Source organism: Chiroxiphia lanceolata, chromosome 28, assembly GCF_009829145.1.
Source record: "Chiroxiphia lanceolata isolate bChiLan1 chromosome 28, bChiLan1.pri, whole genome shotgun sequence".
NCBI lineage: Eukaryota > Metazoa > Chordata > Aves > Passeriformes > Pipridae > Chiroxiphia > Chiroxiphia lanceolata.
The window spans coordinates 2,424,834-2,448,677 of record NC_045664.1 but is presented as its reverse complement, the minus strand read 5'-3'; the positions used below and the strand labels follow the sequence as shown (position 1 = coordinate 2,448,677).

The 23,844-nt window shown below is 44.2% G+C and overlaps 1 protein-coding gene across 2 annotated transcripts in view; it reads left to right on the top strand.

Moving 5' to 3' along the window:
- The window catches only part of PPP2R2A (protein phosphatase 2 regulatory subunit Balpha), a 40,297-nt gene that overhangs the window by 1,008 nt on the left and 15,445 nt on the right, over window positions 1–23,844 (top strand). Inside the window, exons 1-2 of one of the 2 annotated variants that reach the window (XM_032712442.1) lie at window positions 904–988; window positions 1,645–1,719. In XM_032712442.1, the coding sequence (XP_032568333.1) occupies window positions 952–988; window positions 1,645–1,719 (112 nt within the window). In that variant the 5' untranslated portion in view covers window positions 904–951. Of the gene's footprint in view, window positions 1–903; window positions 989–1,644; window positions 1,720–23,844 lie in introns of those variants that run through there. The other variant, XM_032712443.1, reaches the window with a different exon arrangement.

Here is a 23,844-nt window from a genome sequence, read left to right as displayed (position 1 = left end):
TCATCCCCCTCCTCTGCACATGAATTGTCTTTTCAGCGCTTGGCATGTGGAGGAGCAGAGCATGGGAGGCTCTGTGAGGTTTGTGCTTTGCCTTTCCCCCCTACACCATATGCACATGCTCCACCCTCCTCTTGCCGATTTAGTCGCGGGGAGGGGGGGAAGTGCCAACTTGGTTCAAGTAAATTGTATGGAAAAGAGAATTTCAGCCTGAAGTAGCAGGAGCAGTGATTTTTTTTTTTTTCCTTCCAAGCTGTCCCCTTTAAGTGGTTCCATGGTGCCAGCTGCTGAATGACAAATGAAGAGGTTGGGGGGGAGGAAAGGAAATGGGCTGTAGGATTTTTTTTTTTTTTGGAATTGTAGAGCTAAAAGAAAAAAAAAAAAGGCGTTTTGCCATTTCCTGCATAAATGGGTGCTGTTACTTGCCTTCACCTTCTCGGGTTATGCACCTGTAATCCTTCAGGGAAGAATTTAAGGCAAGCAAAAAAATGCAAACTGCACCCTCTGTTCCAGCACTTCTCATTCTGAAAGACTTGGTCTTTTCTGGAAAGATTATTTTTGGGCTTCTGATTTCCTTCTCGTTTACTTCTTTCCACTCCCCCCCCTCTGAACTTAGGAAGAAGTCTCTCCTGTATTCTTTGTTATCCCCAAAGCCCTCCCAGAGCTCTGGATTAATGTGGAAATGCCATCTGTTGCTCAGCCGGTTCGAGTTGTGTGCAGGAAAAGTTCCATTTTGACAGTGGCTTTCGGGTGGGGGAAGCAAAAAAAAAAAAGGGCAGGAGAAAAAAAAAAAAAAAACAGCCGAGCGAGACAAGCCCATTTCTGTCTCTTCCTGTATGTCCTCAGCCCTGCAGTGATTTGCTCAGAACGAAATGCAAAAGAAATGGGTGGTGATTCTGGTGTGTGTTTTGGTGGCAGGGTTCAAATGAATCACTGCCTTCCGCCGAGGCAGTAATGTTCCTGAAGTTTTCTCTCCGATCCGTTTTCTATGGTAGTAGAACTTGTTCCCACCCGATTGCTTGTTTGCTTTTTCTGCTCGGATTTGCTGCCTTTTTATTTTTTTATTTTATTTTATTTTATTTTTTAATTATTATTTTTCCCAGGCTGCTAATTGCTTTCGTTACCTCTGCGAAGAGACTCTAAAATTGTGGTAAAATTCTTTTTCTTTAGCCTTTAGCTGGTGCAGGTTCAGTGAGAGGAGGAAATGAGTCGTGTGCTCGGTTCTGTGTTGGAGGGGAGGTTGGAATTTTCCGAAAATGTGCAGCTCTGATAATTCATATTTGAAGTTGTTTGGTTTGTATTTAAAGTTGTGTGTGTGTGTGTTTAGAGGGTTCTGCTGAAGTAGGAAGAGAGGGCTCCTGTGAAATCCGTGCGTTTTAAATTCAGAGTTGATGGTTGGCTTTTGGTGAGAGGAGCTTTCACACTGCTTGTGCTTCCCTGTTTTCCACAAAACCTTGCATCGAAGGCTGACAAAAACAATATCCAAAGGAAGAAGGTGGGGAGGGTGGTGGTGATTGTGCCTGGGCTCTGCTGAGGAAGTGGGCGTGCTCAGGCTCCCAAATGTGCTCTGCAACCATTGTGTGCGCCGGGGCTGCGCTGGGGGGGCTCAGCTCTCCAATTGTTCCTTTCTTTTTTTTTATTTTTCAGGAGCTGGAGGAGGAAATGACATTCAGTGGTGTTTTTCTCAGGTGAAAGGCGCTGTAGATGATGATGTAGCAGAAGGTAAGAGCCATGTTTTCTGCTGTTTTTTTGGCTTTTTAACTACTTGATCAGTAAAATACCCCGGTGCTGCTGTATTCGGCTCGAGCAAAGCAAACAGACACTTAATCTGCATTCCCATACCCCCAGTCAGGATTAAACTGTGCTTTGAGAGTCTGCACACTTGTAAAAAAAGTTCAGGCTTCCTAACTATTTTTGCTGGAATTCTTTTCCAAGATTGTTAAGATTTTTCTGCCACTCAGCTCTTGGTTTGTGTTTTTTCCTAATCTGCAAAATGGGGAATGTGATACTGGCATTCCACAGGGAGGTGTTGTGAGAATTAATTAATAATTGTTCTCTTTGAAGATCTAAGTACTAGATAAAGTAATTTTCCCAATCTTTCCAGCCTCTCTTAACCAGAAGAGGAATAAATCTGAACATTCTTGTGTGCTTACCTATTGCAGAAAGAGCGGGTTTGAGTCTGAAATGATACTGGGGATTGTCTAAAACTTTTTGGAGCTGGCAGTGACAAGTGTCATCTTCCACTAAGATGGCTGCCTCTGATTGTCCCTGCAAAAACTGTGCTGGTTATTTGCTTTTCCTTGGATTTGGGAGTGTCAGAGGAATGGTCCTGGAGAGCAAAATCTCCTCTGTGGTTTTTTTTTTTTTTCTTTTTGAGGGAAGTCCCTCTGACTTCGGAATTACTGTGGCCACAAAGTCTTGTTTGCACAAGGCAGCCTGTAAGATCATGAGTTAAAATGTTTCTTTTGCAAGCAGTTGGCCTTGTCACTTATGTAATTCCTGTTTGTTTTTTTTTTTTTTTTTTTACATATCTTGGATGCTCTGACTTACAAGTGAGATTAATGTTATATTTAGAAAAGCAGTAACTACAGTTTCCATTATTTCCCCATTTGACATGTGGTTCAAATTAGCTTCCAAAGGCCAAAAAAAAAGACCAGTATAAACATGAGTGCCTTGTTTTTATTTATTAGTTGCAGCATGTGGCAAACAATGCACTGTCAAAGGCTGCTGTCATTTGCAAGATGAAAGATGGTTTTTTGGAAACAACTCCAAATTTAATTTTAAATCCTTCAGGAAGTAGTTTTTTAAAGCTTGAACTCAAAACTACTCTTGAAATGCGGTGTAGTTTTTTCTTGTCAGACTTTAAATTCTGTAACCTTTGTTTTTATTTGCCTATCAAACTAAATCCTTAATTAAATAAAAATACTGAAGAAGTTGTGGTTGCGTGGCAGGAGCTTGCACGTAATTCTTTGTTAAAATGGACATGTTGACATGCATGTAACAGCAATGAAGTTGTGTACAGAGAAGTGGCTTTCCCAGGGAATGCAGAAGTGAGGAAACAGCCTGTCCTGAACTTCCTGAACTGTTCTGGAGGGTTGCACTCGCTCTTACGAAAGGTGCCTCGCCTGCCTTGTGCCTCCTGGCAGGTTGGGAGCTGCTCTGGGACTGCTGGAGTCACAGGGGTGGGGTTCAGGGAGGCCTTGGAAGGAATTAAGGAGCTTCAGTGGCAGGCAGGCAGCTTGGTTTCCAAACCCTGGGGAGAAGGTCCACTTTTGATTTTGTGCCCACGTAGCCTTGTGAGTTTGTGACCCAAAGAGCAGTTTTGTTTTGTTGTCATCATACCTGACTTAAGATGAGCCTTAAGATACAAACCTTAATAAACTGCAAGACCTTCTCAAACTGGCCTGGAGAGAGGTCCCAAGTATTATTGTATTATTGGTGTTATAGTTGGTTGTGATTAATTTGTTGACATTCTCTCCTCTTCCTGTGGATTTGGCTCCCACAATCCACCCTGGAAGTTGTTGAAAGCAGCCCTTTTGAGTTGTTATGCTTCATAGTGTCTGTTGGAAGGGTCCACAGTGCATCAAGCTGGTTGCATTTTTCCTTTTATTGGCTGTATTTCTGGCTTTAGGGTTCACTTTTATGACACAGAGCCGTGTGTGTTCTTGCACAAATTGGAGCAGCAGCTTCTGCTCCTTTGGAATACCCGAGTTGATGGTGGATCCAAGGGCAGACTGAGGACCTCTTTTCCCTCCCTGCCTTTCCATCTGCTTTCTTGTGGCATCCCCGGGGTGAAAGCTGAAGGAAATCTGTCTGTCTCAAACTCTAATGACTGTTTAACCACTGTGGTGTGCCACTGAGCAGGTCTGCACTCCAGTCGTGTCTGTGGTGAGGGCGGTACCAATTTGGGTACGGGAGCACCAGGGTGTGGAGTTCTGGGGTTTGGAATGGCTTTGGAGCTCAAATTTTAAACCCCAGGATGCTGCAACTTCACTGAAAACAAACCTGAGCTGCAACTTCACTGAAAACAAACCCAAAAGAAATGAGGGTTTCACTTTCTGTTCTCTTCCCCTCGGGAAAGCAGTGTTGCAATATTTTACACTGGAGGGTGGCTTAAACTAAGCTAAAGGCAGAGTTAAGCAGGAAAACTGCAATATTTCATGGCATTAGTCAGTAGGGTGCACAACCAGTGGTTTCTCCATGGTGTTGTCTGTCAAACAGGCCAATGGGGAGTTAATATTTTGGAGAGTAACACTTTTAATCCAGTGAGAGTGGCAGCAACTGTAAAAGCTTGTCAGGAATGCTGCTGTGTAACTCCTGGTGTATTTAAGGTCAGCTCTGACCTGCAGCCTTCACATCACATGGATAACCTGGAATTCTGGGGGTACTTAGGCCGGAGTGGCTGGCTGTTACAAAGTCAATATTTGATGGCTTTGGTGGCTGAAACATGAACTCTGATACAGAGTTTTTAATTTTCTGGCTTTCCTTTGTGATGGATGGATGTGACAGGTAAGGGAAAGGAGGAAAAATTGTAACTAAAGCTCGGGGAAAGATGGCAATGGAGCCGTGGCTGGGGCCTGCCTGGGTCAGTGCTGTGGCACAGCTTTTCTAATGAGGAGTGTGAATGTGAGGAGCAGAACCAGCCTCTCTTCCCTTGGTATGTGTGGAATTCATCCTCAGCTCTTAGCTGTGGCCTGGCCCTCTCAGGTCACAGTTAAGCACAGAAATCAGGTTATAAATTGAAATCTCAGTGCCAGCTTCGTTCTAACCGGGGTCCTTAATTTTGACTGGTGGCAGGAGTTTGCCTTTTTGTGATTTAACAGCCCATTGTAGGAGGGCAAAGGTTGGAGTTTGTGCTGCCTCTGTTTCTGAAATCGTTTTCCTCCCTTTTTAATTTCATATTTGTCTTGCTGAAGCCCAGTCCTGCAATGTATCTGTGTTCAGCTTGTTCCATGTGCTCTGGAGAATCCAGAGCCAGGACACAGGATCAGACAGGACTTCTCCAGTGGAGAACACGGAGGGATTGTTGGTGATAAGTTCAATTTATCAGAATTGTCTTTAATACACAGATTTCTTTCTTTTGTGCCATCACAGTTTCAGTGCAAGGAGGACTTAATTGTCCAGAAGTCCTTCACTGTTTTCTTAGTCCAAGTTGCCTTTATGGGAATGATTACAGCAAAGGATTACAAAGATTTTCAGCAGCAGTTCTGTTGGTTTTGCTCTTGTGCTGCTCTCCAGGATGTGGCACAGTAGCAACTGCAGTGGGGAACAACTAAGGATTGTGAGTTTAAACTGTCTCTAAACTAGACACTTGCTTAATGGAGTGAGTTTGTACTTCAGAACAAATTAAGTCACATTTGCTTAATTGCTTGGCAGAAGGAGGAAAGTCAAGCTGCTGTATCTAAACGTTCTTTCAGGTGTAATTCAAAGATATGTAAAAGTTTGATAGTCCAGGTCCAAGGCTGGCAGCCAAGAACTTAAGTTGTCAGCTTTAAACCTGAGTAATCACTGGTCATCTTTCACAAGTTGTTTAACTATTTCATGCCCAAAATATCTCTGAAAGAAGAACCTGAATATTTGCTGTGGGTGCTGGTTGCTGCCTTAATTTTGAAGTCTGATGCTTAACCATTCTGTGCTGCTTTGTTAATAACCTTTGACTTGCTTCATGTTCCCTGTTTTTGAGCCAAAACAGGCCAAATCCCTTGTTCAGGAATGCTTTCAGTGTTTGGTTCTCAGTGTGTTACATTTGTCAAGTGCAGTTTGATATTTCTTGATATTTATTGATTTTATATTTGACAGACTTCAAAAATTGCAGAGCACTTGTTGCTTCAGCAATGGTAGTTTGTCCTCAGTGCATGAAAAGTGTTATCTCTGAGTAAGGAAAACTGAAGCCAGGAATGAGGAGTGCTGCAAAAAAAAGGCAATTTACCACAATCTGGGCTTTTTTTTAATGGGGATTGATGGAATGGGAGAGGATGAAAAATTCTCAGAGAAGGAGTGACAGCGTGAGGTTGTGATAATATTGCTGAGGAAAGATTGGGATACAGTTGTGGGAGGGAAGCTAATTTGGGGTTTTGAGGGCTGTGGTAATGTTCTGTAACATCAGGTACAAGGAGCAAGGACTAGTAATAAGTCTGGTTTTAAGAGGTAGTTTGAAATGGTGATGAATAAAAAGACCCCTGGTTTTAGTCCTGTTCTGTATTCCTGAGTCTGCTTCTGTTTTTCAGCTCTTTTATCTTCAGCTGTTTGTAGAATGACTGTCTGTATCTAGAGAGAGAAATAGGCTACTGTGTTCTAGGAACTGCTGCTCTGGATTGACTGCAGTGTGAAGTGCCCCAAAACAAAGAGCATTTAGCAAACAGAGAAATAGTCCGGGGCTGTTCAGCTCCCCAGAAGTAATTCAGTCCTCTCTCTGGAATGGCTTTGGTAGTTGGGGCACTTCAGCTTGTCAGTCAAGCTGCCCAGTGTTGCTCTGGTTATTCTGTGAGGCTTTGCTGTTCTTGGAATCTCTGTCTGAAATGTAAAATGAGTTGGAAAGAGGAGTGAGGGCTCTGTTGAAAATCTGGTGTCCCAGTGCTCAAGTGCTGCCCAAAGGAGTGCAGCTCTCTCTCAGGAGCAGTGCTGGGGGGTTACAGCTCTGGAGCAGCTTTGGGGGGCCCTTCCTGGCTTTTCATTTTAAAGGTGCAACCTAAATGGTGCCGGGGGGGGCATTTCTGCCCCAGGAATGACTTTCTGTGGGAGCTGCAGCTTCACCAAGTGTGTGTTGGAAGAGCTGAACTGAAGCCCGAACTCGCAGTGGCTGCAGTGCTGGGGGAGAGTGAAGAGCTGGCTCTTCCTGCCTCCACTGTCTGCCTGCCTTTTTTTTCCTCCTTCTTTCTCTTCTCTCCTGACTTGCCTATTTAGGCCACAGCTACATGTTTGGCAGCATTTCTGCTTAAAGAGGCACTCCTTCCCACTCTGCTGGCACGGGGCGTTCACGTCACTGCACGATGAACTTGTTTGGGGAGCTGAGCCGGCTGAAAAATTCCCAATATTGTGCTTTTTTGACCGGATTATTTCTTGGCCGAATCGAACCCTGGTGTGATCCTCTAAGCCAGCAGAGTGTGGAGGGTGAGCAAATGGCTCCAAGGGACACAGGGAGCTCTGGAAGAGGGTTGGTGTCTTTGTAGGACTTTCTGTACAAGCCCCTGATCTCTGCGTGCTGTGCTGCTACAAATGGTAAAATCAGCTGCTGAAAAGGACTTTAAACCTTTGCTGTTGGAGGTAGTGCATGTTCAAAGTATGTATCTGAAGGCCAGCAATAAAATACTGTTATGGTGACAGTATTATTCGAAGTGACAGATTTTTTTAGTGCTCGTGGAGAGGTTTTTCTGCTGTGTCCACACAGGCAGAAGTGAGGTTTGCTTAGTGTTCAGCAGCTCTGTTAGTAAAACCAGCCTGTTAATATCAACACAGTGGAGTTTCTTTGAAGTCGTTGTAGAAAATAATACCACTTAAATGGGAGATGGATTATTACTGATTGCTTTACTGCAAAGCACTTTAAAAGCTAATCTGACAAATGATAATCTTCTCTTATCGTGTCTTATCAGCCTTAATATGATTTGAAAAATGGATCCCTTGTTTGGGGTTTCGTCTTCACCTAAACTAATGTGTGTTGTCTTGCATTAAAACGCTGTAGAATTAGGCTGCCTTTGTTTGAGCTGCTGTTTAAGTGTGCCTGCAATTAAATCTGCTGTGAGCTGTGCCTCTTGCTGCAAAAACACCAATTACTGGTGGTACCACCTTAAAGCTCCGGTTTGTTCTTTCATCTGTGGGCACCACTGTGCTCCCAGAGTAACTGCATTATATAAGATGTTTTAATATCTGCCTCAGGGCTGTTTTTTCAGGCATTTTGGCCTGTTTTCAGTGCTCTGTAGCATTGCCATGCAGTGCCATAACTGAGTCTGCAGCACTTTTAGTGGGGAGTGAAAAGTTTAGCAGGACAAGTTCAGTGCTCAGTCATCACGTGAAACTGAGGTTTGCACTTTTTTAAAGAGGTGGTTGAAAGGAATGAAAAGCCTTGGCTTAGGTGCATGTTTAGGTTGTGAATGTGAACAGAGACAACAAGTTGCCGTGTTCCAATGAGACTGAAAGCAGATAAATGCAGGAAGTATTTATTGATCCAAACCAATTTAGAATAATCTCTTTCAAGAAGGCCTCGCAGTCAAAATAACTATGTCAGGTCACTTTTCTAGGTTTTAAACTTGAATGGAACATATTTAATTACAGCTTTGTTCCATTGCTGTAGCTCAGTTATGCTCTCCCAACCAGCTAAATACTGCTTTTGTAGGGTCAGTGTGTCAGTAAACTGGGAATAGAAAGGACATGGTCATTCTTTTATGCCTTGGAAAATGGGGGAAACCTAAAAATGAGCCTTACCTTCAGAGTTAAAATATTGATACCTTGTAAATGATTTGATGCCTTGTGTGTGTTTACATGTTAATGATTTTTGTAGCAGGATTTCCTTGGTTGCATGTCCTGGTTCTCACTTTGGTGCTTCCCAGCCTGTCCTGTGTTGGGCCATTGCTCTGGGCAGTGTGGTGGTACAGGAGGGTGCTCTTGCCTCATTCTCTGGAGTGACTGGAAGCTTTGGGGTCATTAATTTGCCTTTAAAACGAGGTACCCCCATCAGGTACTGCTGTGGGGTGAGCTGATATTCCTGAACACAATTATTTCTGTGCACAACTAATCCAGTGCCAGGAACAGAAGTGGCTGGAAGCTGCTCCCTTCCCTCTCCTGAGTTCTCACTCTTTTGTTGAGCACTGGAGGAGAAGTTATTCCTTTGGTCAGCCATTCTTTCTCCCAGTGTATTTTCCTCTCAGTGAGAACACCATGAAGAAAAGCAGCATATTTAGGTCACATGTTAAAGCCCCGAGGCAGCTCTGCTTGCATCTAATTTGGGAGGAAGATTTTTAGGGTCAGGAAAAGAGGGTTTAAAAGAGTTGTATTGTGAGGAAGATTGGTTTCCCGGGTATATAAAATGTATTTGGTGTGGAAATGTTTCTCTTTGCATTTTTTTTTTCCAATTGCAGTCCTTAAATTAATGCTTTGGGAATTATGTGATCTCCAAACACACACACACTTGGCACTGTGGTTCTGAGAACCTGAGAAAAGATAATTGCATATATTCAGGAACAGTGAAGGTAATTGAGACTTCATATTATAGTTGCTTATTTAAATACAGAGTAATTTCTAATATATTCTTGCCTGTTGAATGCCAGTAACTGTGTTTTCCTCTTTTTTCCCCTGATGAATATAAAAAGTACTTCAGTGACCATTCTTTGATTCCTAAAAGCAGTGATTTCAGCTGGTCTTGGTGCTATTGTTAAATGATGTTTTGAGAAGCTGTGACCTGTGTGAATTTGAGTACAGGGCTTATAAATGTAATTTGAAGGTCTTATTTTATTTTCAAATAACTTAGAACTGTAAAGTAAATTGGTCCAGCAGAAAAGAACCACAGCCTGAAATAAAGCTTTAGCTCTGGCTCTCATAAATATATAATGATTCTCAAAGACACTTGTTTGAGAGTTCCTGGACTATTTTCCAGTGAAATTACATATCAAACCCCTAACTTCTCATGTACTGTTCTTGGTGTGCTGTGTAGGGAATAATATAGAGAAATGTTGGAGGACTGACCCAAAAGAAAATTGCAGGGCTTGGGTTATTTGCTCTCAGATTGATTTTTATCCTGAGTCAGCTTCCCCAGCCTTAATTTGTCCCTGTGTAACAAGTGTTTGTGGTGGGATAGGTGGTGAAGCCCTGGGAATGGGCTGAGGGGTGAATGGAGGGATCTCTGCTCTTGGGGAGAGGGTGGGGGTTTGAAGGCAACGGGGGAAGCTGTGGAACTGTGACCAGTTGTGAACCTTTCCATGGCTCAGCTGAGTTGTGCTTGTTCATGGGCTGCCTTGCCCAAGGGAGACTCTGCTGCCAGTGGGGTCAGATCCACGTCTGAGGACATTTGTCCTCATAGATCCAGGTGAACAAACAGCAGTGGAAGTTGGAGCCCCCAGACTAGTTCATGACACAGCCCAGCAGTGAGAAAGTGGCACTGTGTGCAGAGGTAACAGTGGCACATTAATAATCTGCTTTAAAGGAACGTGGAACTGGCAGGAATGGCTTTTTGCCCAAAGGTTTAAGACTTTCTCTGTCATCTTGCTGCCTTTTCTCAGTCTGTTCTCACAGCTCCATGTCACTGTTTTGATTTGATTTTTGTTTGTTTGTTTGGAAAGCTGAATTTTACCTTCCTTCTGCGTGTATGTGTTAAAGAAATATCCAGGGTCTTCCATTCTCCTGCAGCCCCCTCTGGAAGTGGCAGCCCACTCCTGGAAGCAGCAGGGGCTGGCAGCAGGCCTGTGTTCCTGCAGCAGGACACACGTCTCAGATGCCTCAGAGGGAAGGGCAGTGGGAAGACAAAGAGCATTTGAAACAAAACAAAATCCCTGGGATATTCTGCACATGAGCTCCTCGGCTCCCTGGAGCCTGTGGATGCTTTTCCTCCCTGTGACCCCAGGAAACTCATCCCAAGCCTGGGAATAACATTTTAACCTCTCCCTGCTTTATTTTCCCTGTCTAGGACTAGTGTGCCTGTTTCCTAAGATGTAATTCCAAAGCTTTTGATGGTTTTTAAGGATCTTTGAGATCCTTGTAGGGCAGTAATACTACTTAATACTCTGTCTTGTTTTCAGCTGTTATACAACTCTTCCAAAATCCAAAGAAAAGGCCCTAATCTTTAAATAGAGGTGGTGAGAGATTTAAAATAAGTCACTTAAAAATAAAAGTTGGTATTTTGCTTAGATTAGTAGGCTATATATATAATTTTAAGAGGTGTCTGCCTTAGAGTTGTCAAGATTCCATTTTGCATCATTCAGAGAAGTGAGTGTCAGGAATCTCAAAGTCCAGGCCAGAAATTAAAATTGGCCTCTGTTTAATAATGATTTTTTTTTTAAGAAGCTGAGGCATGTATGCTTGGGCCAGAAGAAAAAAAAAAGAAGAAAAGGCAATTGGTAAAGGGAAGACAGTTCTTTAAGGCTCCAAGAGCCACTAAAGATGCATTAAGTATTAAAATGAACTGATGAGTGAGTGACCATAGCGAGGGGAGTAATCAGAGATTTTTCTTCTACAGTCACTTAATAGAACTGGGTATTTATCTCTGCTGGAAACTTCAGTTGTACTTGTGACCTTCACAGGCTCTGTGCTCCCGGCAAGCTGCCCGAAATTCGGCTGGGGAGTGCCCTGCCCTCCCTGCTGCCCTCCCTGCCCGCCTGCAGGGCAGGGCAGAGGGATTTCTCGGTGCCTTTGCCTCGCTTGGGAGGAGCCACTTCACACCTTGGCCGAGGCACAACAGCCTCCTGCCTTCTGCACCCCGAGATTAAAAGCCTGCAAATGTTTGGCCTGAGCTTTTTAAGCCCAAAATAAAAGCTTTGCTCAGAGAATGTGTGAGAAGAGGCTCAAACAGCAGGGTGGTTTCTAGGAGCTGGTGTGAGGTTTTTTTTCTTTAAATCTACAACACAAATGCACTCCAAGTCACAGAATTCTAATTCCAAAAAGCATTATGTTTTTCTCTAATACACCTACTAATTTTTAACTTGCTGGGTATGTTTTGGAATGGCTTCAGCAAGAAAATGCAGCTATTCCAGTGCTCTGCAGCTCTCTCAGTGACAAGAAAGGCATTGCCTGAAGGCTTCTGTTCTCTCCCTGCCAAACAATGGCCCAGTATGTTATTTCCAAATATATTGTTATTTGCAAACAGAACACCAACCCCTGGCTGCTCTGTGCCGAGCAGCCTATTGAAATTCTGGCTGTGATTCCAGCTGAGATTTTTCCATAAATAGCTCTGTACTACTTGGGAACACAAACAAACCCTGGGCAGATCTGAGGTGGGGTCTGCTGAGGGGCTGTGCAGCCTGTTGTTAGTGTGGACCTGGGGTGGGTACATTCTGGATGTGAGGAATGTTTCTGTGGGGTGACCTGGGGGGCTGCCAGCAGGAACTGGGAAATAAATAATTACCAAGCAAGGACTCAAGAATCTCACCTGTGTTGAGCACAGGACAAAAAGAGTAATAAAAATGAATAAATAGAAGCAGAAGCAGGTAGGTTTGCTTTTTAGTATTGAATTTTTTTTTTAAATAAAGACTTGAAGCATTAGGTTATGGTTCAAATAAGTACAACTTGAAGTAAAAAGGAATTATTCTTTGAATGAACAGATATCCAAATTAAGCACCCTTTTAAGATTTGTGCTGATTGGATGTTTGTTATGTGAATTAATTCACAGCCTGTTCTGTTGTGCAAGTTTTTCAATGCTGTGTAGGTGAACACCCTCTGGAGTAAGTAATTCAGGGGCATCTTTTTTTTTTTTGTAGTATATTCAGTTGTAATTGGTGTAAGCTGTCCTGAGTAATTTTAAGAGGCAAGTTAATTTAACAGGCCAGAATATATTAGAAATTACTCCATAGTCTTGAGGAGCAACATTCTGTGAATTAAGAAAGAGTTGAATAAATCCTTCTGTGCTTTGCCTGTGTCACAGGGCTGCTTTTCTGCTCGTCCTGTCGCTCAGAACCATTTTTTAACAGAGCAGAAATCCCCTTTTAAAGGCAATCAAAGAGCACAAAAATAACTTTGGCACTTGTGAAATCCCTGCTCTGAGTGGAGACTCTTGAGTGTCCTCAGCCCCTGGTTATCACACCAGGGTGTTTATCTGCACTGAGAGAGGCCCCCAGGGCCTGGGGAGCTCCATCCTGTGTTCTCCCAGTGCAGATCTCTCAGCTCCAGCTCTTGCTCCTCTGGGATGTTTGTTCCAAACCTTGGTGCAGTCTCTGAGGGATCTCTGGGAGCTTCACTCCCCACAGCCAGAATGTCTGAAGTCACCTTTGGGGAAGGAGCCCCTGGAATGTGTGTGTGTGGGATGCACACATGGAAATCAGCTCTGATCCCTGTGTGAGGCACTGACTGTGCTGGGAGCTGGATGGAGCTTGGAATCACAGAATCACGGATTTGGGTTGGAAGGGACACTAAGGATAATCCAGTGCCATCCCCTGCCACGGGCAGGGACACCTTCCACTAGCCCAGGATGCTCCAACCTGGCCTTGGACTCTTCCAGGGATGGAGCAGCCACAGCTTCTGTGGGAATTCCATCCCAGCCTCTCCCCACCCTCCCAGGGAACAATTCCTCCCCAGTATCCCACCTATCCCTGCCCTCTGGCAGCAGGAACCATTCCCCCTTATCCTGGCACTCCATCTCCTTGTCCAAAGTCCCTCTCCATCTTTTTTGGTGGAACAGCTTAACTGCTGAGCCTTCTCCTTTTTAAGGCCAGTGGTGTTTTGAGCTTGTTGAGATTTTTTTTTTTATTTCCAGAACATTCTTTTTCATTCCTCGTAGGCACATTGAGAGCAGCTCCCTAAGAAAATGGAAGTATAAATAAAGCAGCCAAAGCAATCCAGCAAAGCACTTCTGCTACCAAGGGGTAATGAGCCTGGGTTTGGAAAACAGATCCATTGCTCACATATTTATCACAGGGAGAAGAACTCAAGCTTTAAAGCTTGAATAAAACTTGAGTCAAATTCTTTTAATGTGTTTTGGGAAACCCTCATTCCTCTGTATAACCTGCATTTCAAAGCCTGGTTTAGGAGAATTATGGAGCACATGTGTAGCATTGTGGATAAACCTTGAGGAGCCTGGTGAGGATGTGCTGTGACAGCTCTGGGAATACAGGTTTTCCAGGGAGCAGTGGCTTGAGATGGAGTTTGTGGTCTCCTGAATCTTTATGGGTTTATAGGATGTCCTTTATCTCCAGGTAAGCAGGAACATTTTCAAGAGCTACAACATGGCAGTGCTGTTCTCCCCAAACAGACATTTAATTTCTCTTGTTCCAACATCAAGTTCATTCTGGAAAATCAGTAAACCTGAATTTTTCCCCTCAGCAGTGCTAAAATTGAGTTGTTACTCTCTTGGAAACTAGATATGCAAAATCAGTTTTCCTGTAGCTTTATTAATGATAGACTGTAAATTAAAGCTCTGCAAGCAGAAAATATATTGGAACAAGTCATGTACCAGAGTATTAAAAACCAGACAAATGCTGTGTTTGAGGAGAGATAATCAAATCTGTTATTTATAAGCCTTTTTGCCTGAATTCTCCTCATGTTGCTCAACAGGTCCCTCAGTTTTGTGAGTGCTGGTGACAGAATGTTCAGATACCTGAGGGGATCTCAGATGAAGCCATTGTGGGCATGAAGTTCCTGCTGGAGTTGATTTTGTTCCCCTATAATTAGATATGTATGATCTGTATGCAGTTGTACAAAGGACAGAAATGATGAGTAACTCCCAAACTAAATTCTGCACAATACAAATATAACTGAACCATTCTGTCATCTTTGTCTCAGAAAGCAGTGTAGGTTTTGCTGGCTGAAAGAAAGGAAAAGCAGGATCATAGGATGGATCTCTCTGAAAGAAACAGAGCTGGTGTGGATTGTGTACCTACTGCTTGGGGGAATAACTTGGTTTAAAGGGATAATGTGTGGTTGAAATGGGAAAATTCCAAGGGGAGGAAGCTCTTTGTCTTGTGTCATTTACTCAAATTATCTCTGTGTCTGCAGTAACACTTAATACTCTGTATTACAACCTTCAGAACCCTGACCCTGCCAGTCCCCCTTCAAACAAACCACAGGCTTCATATTCTTACCTTTTAGCTGAGATTTCACTTGGGGATACAAGAAATTTGCTTTTAGGGAGAGTTTTATTGCTGCAGCACCGAAGAACACTGTGTGTGTTTTCATCTTTTGCAGTGGATTTAAGGAAGGTTTGGTTCTGTGACTGTTAAAAACTTTGTTGGTATCCAGAATTCAGGGAAGCCTGAGGTTCTGGGCTGCTTTGTTTGCATCTGAACACTTAATTTTCCAGGTGAAGTGGAATTGCTGTAGTGTGGGATGGGAATGGGACACAAGCAAACCTAGGCCAGGTATCCAGAATGTCAGATGGCTTTTTATCTGATACCTGATGCCTTGAAAGCAAATAATTGAAGAATTACACACAGATTGCTTGGGTGTTTTATGTACTTCATGTTTCTGTCCTTTTTGTTTCTGTTTTACATCCAAACCATCCTTCCTCAGGGATTGCATTGCCTCTGCAGGTGATGTTATCCTGGGTAACCACTGCTCCCAGGCTTTTTTTGGTAACCCTAAACCCTGAGTGAAGAGGAGTTTTCACTGTGATTGAAAGGGAATTGATGCAACACCGAGTGTGACACATCCTCAGTAGGAGGCCACTCTTCTTTTCCTCTTCCCCACCTGAAAATAGATTTAAGCTTCAGAGGCTGGAATCTCTCAGCAGCTGAATTTTGTGATGTTCAGAAAAAAAACCCCTCTGGTGGCTTTGACATCCAGCAGCTGGCCAGCACTGAAAAATGCTGGATTTGCTGTTGATTGCTTTTCTTTTTTAAAAGCAGAACAATTCTGGTTGGAGGGAGGAGGAGGAAAGGCCTGGGGACAGATTAAACTTATTTTAGAAAAACTTATTATTGTTCCATAATATTGCAGTAGCTGCAGAGAACAGGCTCAGGGAGAAGTTGTGACTTTAACTGCTCCTTCCTAATTGTGGATAAATGTTGTGGTTCCACAACTGTGAGAGATTCACCCTCCTCTCTGAGGTTATTCAAGCTGGGCACCAGGGCTGGGGCTGGATTTCTGCCACTCAGGCCTCTTGTGTTTATGATATTAATAAACTGGTGTCAAATGTCCTGGGAACGGGTGATGCAGGTTGAAAGACCTTTGTTTCAGCCAACAATAGACCTGAATTAGTGTGACCAGGAAAAGCAAATAGGCACTTCCTGTCATATTTTAAGGAATATTTGGGTTTGGGAAGCACGTGTATTAAGAGATGGGAACTAAATGCTCATCATTTGCTTTTTGTCCCTGGTAAAACGCCCCCTGTGTATTTGTGCATCTCTATTAGTCTTTATAAACATGTTTGCAGTACTAATAAAGCCAGGTGGAATCCCATTTGTTTGAATAGATTATTTCCAGTATTCTTCAGGGGGAAAACTCTCTAACCCTGGGTAATGAAGATTTTAAAAAGGGGGATTTGACTTAGTTGTTGCTTTCCTAATCCGGTTTGTTCCTCAAGTGAAAACTTCAAGGCCTGTTGCAAAGCCCAGAAACTGTTTGGATAAAATAAAATAACTGAGTGGTGTCTCCAAGCACTGTGACAGTGCTGTTTGTGGTTTGGAGGCAGAGGATGCCTCTGGAGACTCGAGGGAACTCTTGTCAGGGATTAAATGATCCCCTGTTATTGAGTTTGAGGTATTTGCAGGCTGAGTTTGGGGTATTTGCACGTGGAATTCCTGGGATAGTGGCAGCCTCCTGGAGCTGGGGAGGGCTGGAAGGAGCTTCAGACACACAGACACCCCCCACCTCTTTCAATTCCAGGATGGGAAGGATCATAGGATGGATGAGCTGAGGTGTTTGTGTAAAATACACCCTCCCAGGTCCTGGTGTAGTACGAGGTGGAGGCAGATCCTGAGGGTTTGGAAGCTGCACCAAAGGCCACAGCTGGTTCCAGTGTGTTCCATTTTTTACATCACCTGATGCTGGAGCCAAGTTAAGCTTTGCTAGTTAAATATGCAGTGCCTGGGTGTGGGCAGCCCAGTCAGCAGGAGTTTCTTGGGCTGTTTGTACCTGCTCTTTGTGTTTATTCTCCTGCTTCTCGGAATGTGCTCAGACTTCCTGCACCCCTGCACCGTCCTCTGTTCTCCCAACTAGATCATGTCCAGCTTAAGGGCAGGGCAGGTACTGGGAACTCTGGTTTGCAGCTTCTTGTGAACTAAATTCATTCCATTTATTCTCTTTCACCTGGTAGAAGAAGGGAATTTGCCTGCTGGTTTCCTGTGCATGTGTTCCGAAAGGAACCGCAGTAATGTCTTGTCTTAAGGTTTAAAAATAGAAAGTAATTAATCAGGGTGAGGAGGGTTAATGGTTTCTATCCAGAAACCAAACAGCTTTGCATTTGTTTGTATAGAGAGAACATTCTTCTGTCTGCTGTTGTTATGAGTTTAACATGAGGGGATTTTTCACAGTAGTTTTGGAAACACTTATAAATAAGTTATTCAGGGTTAAAACCCCCAGAACTGTGTCATTGTCTCGTCAGATGAAGTGGTTTCAAGGGGCCAGTTCAGGAGTGTTCCCATCTAACTCATCCTGGCCCCGTGGGGTTTTTCTGTAGGTTTACAATGAAGTTGGCATAAAAAGAGTTACAGGATGCAGTGCCAGGCTTGGTGAGCGGGAATAAAACCTGCAGTGGGGTCCAATAATTGTGGTAACAGGTATTGCAGGGTGGATCAGGGTCAAAGCAGTGTAAGATGTGCAAGTTCCTTCTCCAAGCTCACACTGTCTGTCAGTGTGAATGCTTTCTTTACACAAAGCTCAAACTTGAGGGCAGTTTGCTGGGGGAAGCACAGCCCAGTTCAGTGTCTGACATCTGTTTGCAGAGGGCTCTGCCTGCTTCTCTTTGTCATCTCTGCTTCCCTCGGCCACCACAGGTGGCTCCCAGGCCTGTGTGCTGGAGACTGAGCTTCCTACTATAGAGGAGGCAGGAAGCCAGTGGTCTGTGGTTTAAATCCATTTCCTTTCTGTTCCACAGAGCCCAGTCCTGGCCTTGTTTAGGGAGCTGTTGTAAGTGGGAGCTGGTGGAGCCTGTGCATACAGACAGAAATGCAGTTATTTGGCTTTTTGGTTGTGGGCTCGGCAGCTTTGTGCAAATACAACTGTGCTGGTGGAGATGGGGTTGCTCCTGAGCATATTCCTTGCTTCCCCCAGCAGATGTGTGCATCTAATGCCCTCAGTTCAGCCCTGGTGAACTCTGGTAGCAAAACACAAGTTGCTTAACAGAACTGAGATGTGCTGGGGATCACTCCCAGGAGTTTGAGGTGGTGGCAGTGTCAAATGTGTCAAAAGAGTGTTCCCTCCACTGATTTCTGCTACTTCTGAGAATTGCTGTTCTTGCACACTTGTTTATTGGTCCAGAAAGGGACCATGGAGGGAAATAATGATGAATTTGGTGATGGGAACATGACCTGAGTGGAGATGTTGAAGCAGCTGCCCAGCGATGTCCAGCAGTTGTTTGCCAAACAGGAGTCACAGTGTGCTACTCCCTGTACAATTTAGATAGTAATACTGAACCTAGATTGTGCTTTCTATGAATTGTTTATATGTTTAATATATGTTCTGGGTTTCTATTTTATATGTTTATACGTTCTTTGTTTAAATGAGGAAGTTGCTTTGATAACACAGTTAACTTGAGATCCCGTAAAGATTTCTGGATGCTGGAGGAGCTGCTGTTCCAGATGAGAGCTTTTCACAGATGGGGATTCCGTTCTCTTCTTTACTATCACCTTGTAAAATACTTTGGATTTGTTACTATCCCAACCTCCAAAGGTTTTGAGAGTCACTTCTGTGCTAATCCTGTTCTCTGCAGTTCCACCTTCTCCCTGGGGCTTTGCAGGCAGGAGCAGCTTTGCTGCGTAGGGCAGGTGGATTTGGAGTTGGATCCTGCTCTGAGCATTGAGCCCAGTAAAGCTATTTAGGAGCATTACCAGCCTTATTGCATAAAACTGATGGCAACAGGATTTCAGGCTGGTGTGGCTGTTATTGCAGTGGGAGGGGATGGAAGTTTGCTCTTGTTTTCTAGGAAGTCAGGAGGCTTTAACAAAAAGTGATTTGGGTGAATTTGCAAACCCACTAAATAACATTGTTTTGAACTTTAGTATTAAGTTGCATTATCTCTAAACCATCTAAGAACGTGTTATAAATGCATCTGTAAGTTCTAAGCCATCCTAATACTTGTAAATCCTATGGAATAGTTGTCTTGGAGCGCTGGTTCTTTCCCTTGGCTCCAGTTCCTCCTTCCACTACAAAAAAGTGACTGAATTCCAGCTCCTGCTTCTGAAGGCTGTTGATAACAGAGTGGTCTTGCTGTCATTGCTAATGCATGGATGTGACAGCACAAAGAGTGATCTCAGAAGGATGTGGCACTTGAGGATACTCTGAGCCTTGCTTGGCCATGGAGGAGTTCCCTCCTTGCTTACCTGGGAGCAAGGGAGGCATGTTAATGTGGCCTAGGAAGTGACAGGAAAAGCTTAATTAAGAATTGTCCAACTTTCATTTTAGGGAGCTAAATAAAAAGTTAAAAATAAAATAATAATAATGATAAGTAAATCACTCTGGCTTCCAAGTCCAAAGTTGAACTAGAACTTGCCCAGCGATATCTTTTCTCAAAGGTTGGCAAAGTTGGAGCAAGGAGAAGAAATTAAATAAAAGAACAGAAATGGGAATATAGAGAAGTGCAGGAAGTAGAGGGAAAGCAGGGGGGGTTAGACCTGCTTGGCAGTGTTTCTGTTTGGTTATTTGGGTGAGGAACTGATGCAGTGAATTTGAGGTGTGAAGGTCTATGTGTTTGGAGAGTGCTGTCTGTATGTCACACAGAGACAGGGATGAAACAGGGCTGGGAGAGTCCCAACCCTGAAGAGCATCTTCACCAAACAGCAGCAGCTGCTTCCAGCTCAGTGACAGTGTATCATGACTGAGTGTTTTTCACTTCCAGCATCCCAGGGCCTGGAGCTCTTGGAATGAACGAGCAGGCCAGGGAATGTCTGTAAACCTTCCTCCCTCTCTGTAGAGCTCCTGGATTCGCAGAGACCAACAGGCCCAGCCTAATTCCTGTGTGCTGCAGCTGCAGCCTGGGCTCCCCCACAAACCCAGCCTAATTCCTGTCTGCTGAAGCTGCAGCCTGGGCTCCCCAACAGGCCCAGCCTAATTCCTGTCTGCTGGAGCTGCAGCCTGGGCTCCCCAACAGGCCCAGCCTAATTCCTGCCTGCTGGAGCTGCAGCCTGGGCTCCCCAACAGGCCCAGCCTAATTCCTGCCTGCTGGAGCTGCAGCCTGGGCTCCTCAACAGGCCCAGCCTAATTCCTGTCTGCTGGAGCTGCAGCCTGGGCTCCCCAACAGACCCAGCCTAATTCCTGTGTGCTGGAGCTGCAGCCTGGACTCCCCTGTGTTTGTGCTCTGCCCCTGGCAGGGCCAGCAGCTCTGAGCACAGCCTTGGCCAGCACACAAATTCCCCTCCCTGCTAAGGAGGGCAGCTCTGCAGCACAATTCCAGGGCTGGGACCTGGGAGAGAACAAGCAGCCAGCTGGCTCTGGCAAAGCCTCCCAGCACAGGAGGGAGGATTTTTGCCCCAAGGGTAAGAACCTCTTTCTTTCTTCTGTATTTCTGTGTGTTTCTTCCCGTCCCCATATTTGTAAGAAATTCATATATTTTTAATGCCGTGCCTGGTAGAGAAGAGATCTATTTAAAGGCCTTCTGGAAGGACTCTTGAGCAGTAGATTGAACAGTAGGAATGCCTTCTCCCAGCTGCCTTTGGATTTGTTGCCTGGTCACTTCAGGGAGCTGGAATGAATGCAGGGAATGGGAATGAATGCAGGGAATCGCTCTTGCAAGTGAATGAAGAGAAGGGAAATGAACTCAATAGTAAAACCAGTCATGGCAACTTTGAAGCACACAGTCCTGGTGTTCCCTTCCCCCTCTCCACATACATAAATTAGGGATGAGGCTGGAATGCAGAGGGTGCTTTCTTCTATGCCATCAGCACTGAGCAGTGGCTGCCCTTTGGCTGTCCTGCTCCTCCCCAGGAGTGTGCACTTGTGGTACCCTGGGCTGGCAGCTCTTCTCTGCATCACACTTGTGGTCACTCTTCCTTTATCTTATTTAAACAGCCTTCCTGTTCACTTGGAGATTAACACTTCACTATCTACCTTCAGAGATTAATACACAATATATCAGGGCTCCTGATAAATGTAGTAAATGCAAATCCCAAACAATGGGGTGCTGGTGGGATGACTCAGTGCATTGTGTAGCTGCTTCAAATATTTGAAGCCTTGGAAGAGCTTTTGTTTTCTCTCCAGTGTTTTTCGTTGTATTTTTTTTTCCCCAACAATGAAGCATGTAGCTCCACAACAAAATCACTACTGGAAACAAGAAAGTCCAACCAAAAGTCACAATTTTCTGTCATTAGCTGTGACTTGACCTGGAGTTTTTGGAAACTGCATCTGTTCAGTAGCCTGAAGCAGGGAGGTTTTGCTTCACCCTGGATTGGAAAGGAACAATCCACAAGTGATTTCCAGGCACTTAAGGTGTGCAAATTCTCCTGGAGAGATCTCTTGTTCTCTTTGGAGACAATCTAGGAGGAATGGCTCAGCTATGCTCAGCTATTGTGCTTTGAATTCATCCATTCCTGTGCTGCTTCCTCACTCTGAGGCTTTTTGAGCTGCCTTAGATTTTAACAGTAATCCTAAAAGTGGGTTTCTTAGTGTTTCCCGTTGGATACAGTTTCTGAAGTATCCTTGGAATGATCAGTCCATGTTTAGTTGGATCAAAATAGCTTCTTCTACCCTTAAAGCTGGCAAACTGAGGAAGTGGGCTCTGCATCTCAGTAAATTGTGTTTTCAGGACAGAATTACCATCCCAACTAAGTAACTTCTACATTATGGATGAGATTGGAGTTGCTCCTTTGGAAAATTCCAGAAATGGTATTTTGAGCCACTGGGAAGGTGTATAAACAATGAAAGAAGTCCTAAAATGCTTTTTAAATACTACAATTCTTTGTTCAATCCTTGGAAACATCAGGAGTTTGCTCCACTTGTGTAAACACTGATTTACTTGCTCTCTGCTTAGGCAGCAGATCAACATGAGTCCCAAAACTTGCACAGAAACCTTTTAGGTCTGGTGGAATAAAGACTCTCTTTGTTCCTGCCATGATTGACTCTCTGCTGGAGAGTAGGTGACATGTTTTGCCTACCAAGCATGTTTTATAAGCAGAGTTTATATAAAGTTCATGGTACATTAAAATAGATAGCCTCTTCTCTACTAATAAAATCCCTTTTATTCTATTATTGGAAACAAATTTAATACAGAATTGCTTTTCAGGTTTGTGATGGGCCTTCTGGAACCAAGTCATTGGATTACAGTATTGTTTGGATTGATGGAGCTGTTTTATTCCCTTCTTCCATGGAATAAAACTTCAGCCCAACCCTTGCTGTGATATTTAGGGATCTTGCTGGTACCAGTGCATGTGTGGTTCTGGTTCTGCACTCACTGGGGAGTGGGGGAGGTCACTGAATACCTGTCCCTGAGCTCTTCTTGTTTCAAACATGGTTTTTAACAGGGGAAAAGGCATTGGAGATCTGTTGGGTTCCTTTATTCCTGTTGGATTCCTTTATTCCTGTTGGGTTCCTTTATTCCTGTTGGATTCCTTTATTCCTGTTGGATTCCTTTATTCCTGTTGGATTCCTTTATTCCTGTTGGATTCCTTTATTCCTGTTGGATTCCTTTATTCCTGTTGGATTCCTTTATTCCTGTTGGATTCCTTTATTCCTGTTGGATTCCTTTATTCCTGTTGGATTCCTTTATTCCTGTTGGGTTCCTTTATTCCTGTTGGATTCCTTTATTCCTGTTGGATTCCTTTATTCCTGTTGGATTCCTTTATTCCTGTTGGATTCCTTTATTCCTGTTGGATTCCTTTATTCCTCTGTCTTTGAACAGTATAATCTACTTTTTCTTCATTTGAACTGGTCACCTTCCCACTGTACTGGCTCAGTGGCCTCAGGGCCTTACTTAAGCTTTGAGAGAAGTGTCTTTCCCCCTTCCCTTTCCCTGTCCCCTTGTTTTAGTTCCTTTGGTTCCTCAGATTCCTGCCTCTGGGTCTGCCATGGACAAATCCAGTCGTGCTTGAATCCAGTGAAGTGTCTGATCCTTGCTGGTGGGTCTGATTTTTGTTGGAGCACTTCAAAAGTGAAGATGTCTCGTTGAAAGGATACATAAAAAGCTTAGAGCAGGTTGGGAAAATACAGATGATGTGCAGAAGGAAAAGAAACCTTCACTGGGTTGTAGCTGCTGTGCCTGGGAGGGCTGTCAGGAGCTTTGGATGACTCCAGGGAAATCAGATTCTGCCCTGTCTCCATGTGCTGATGGCTCAGGCACCAAAGCCTCTCTTGGCAGTTTGAGATTTTGGGGATCAGAGGCTTGATTTGGCTGTAGAGTTTCATTTCTTTGAGCTCAGGGTACAGCTGTGTGGTAGCTCTGTGTTTTCATAGTGTTCTGCTCATCCTGCTGCAAAACATTTTCCCTCATAAATGGATTTCAGGTTGTGCAGGTGATTCCCACCCCGCCACCCATTTGCTTTCAGGTCACTGAAAGCCATTTGGAAGTATTTAGTAGTCTCAGAAGTGTTTCTACAACAATAAGTGCTATAAAGGGATATTTATGTGGGACTAAAGGCCAAATGTATAGATCTGTGCAAAGAAGAATTTGTAAGTGCTGTAGTAACCCCCAAGTGATGCAAGAGGGAGAAATTTGGTGCAGGTGCACTGCAGGAATGGAGATACCCATTTCTGTCCTGGTTTTTGTTTCTGCCACAATCATAACCTTAATTTTGTCTGTTTGCTGCTGCCCCGTGGTGCTTTAAAACCTCTGCACTCACAGTGTCACGGGGACATCTTGGTGTGCAAAGTGTCTGGAGGTGCTGGAGGGGAGCAGAGAGCCAGTGCAGGGCAGGGGGAGCTGTGGCAGTGTGACAGCACATGGGGCTGTGTCACCGTGTCCCAGGAGGGGGGTGGCATCAGAGAAGGGCTTGTTAATGGCTCTTTATCTCCCGTGCTGCTGCTGGGGAAAAAGGGCACTGAAATGAATGCCCCACGTTTGCAGGGGCCACGGGGTGGTGACAGTGGGCACTGGAGATCTGCTTCTCCCTTAGATATCCATCCCCTGCACTC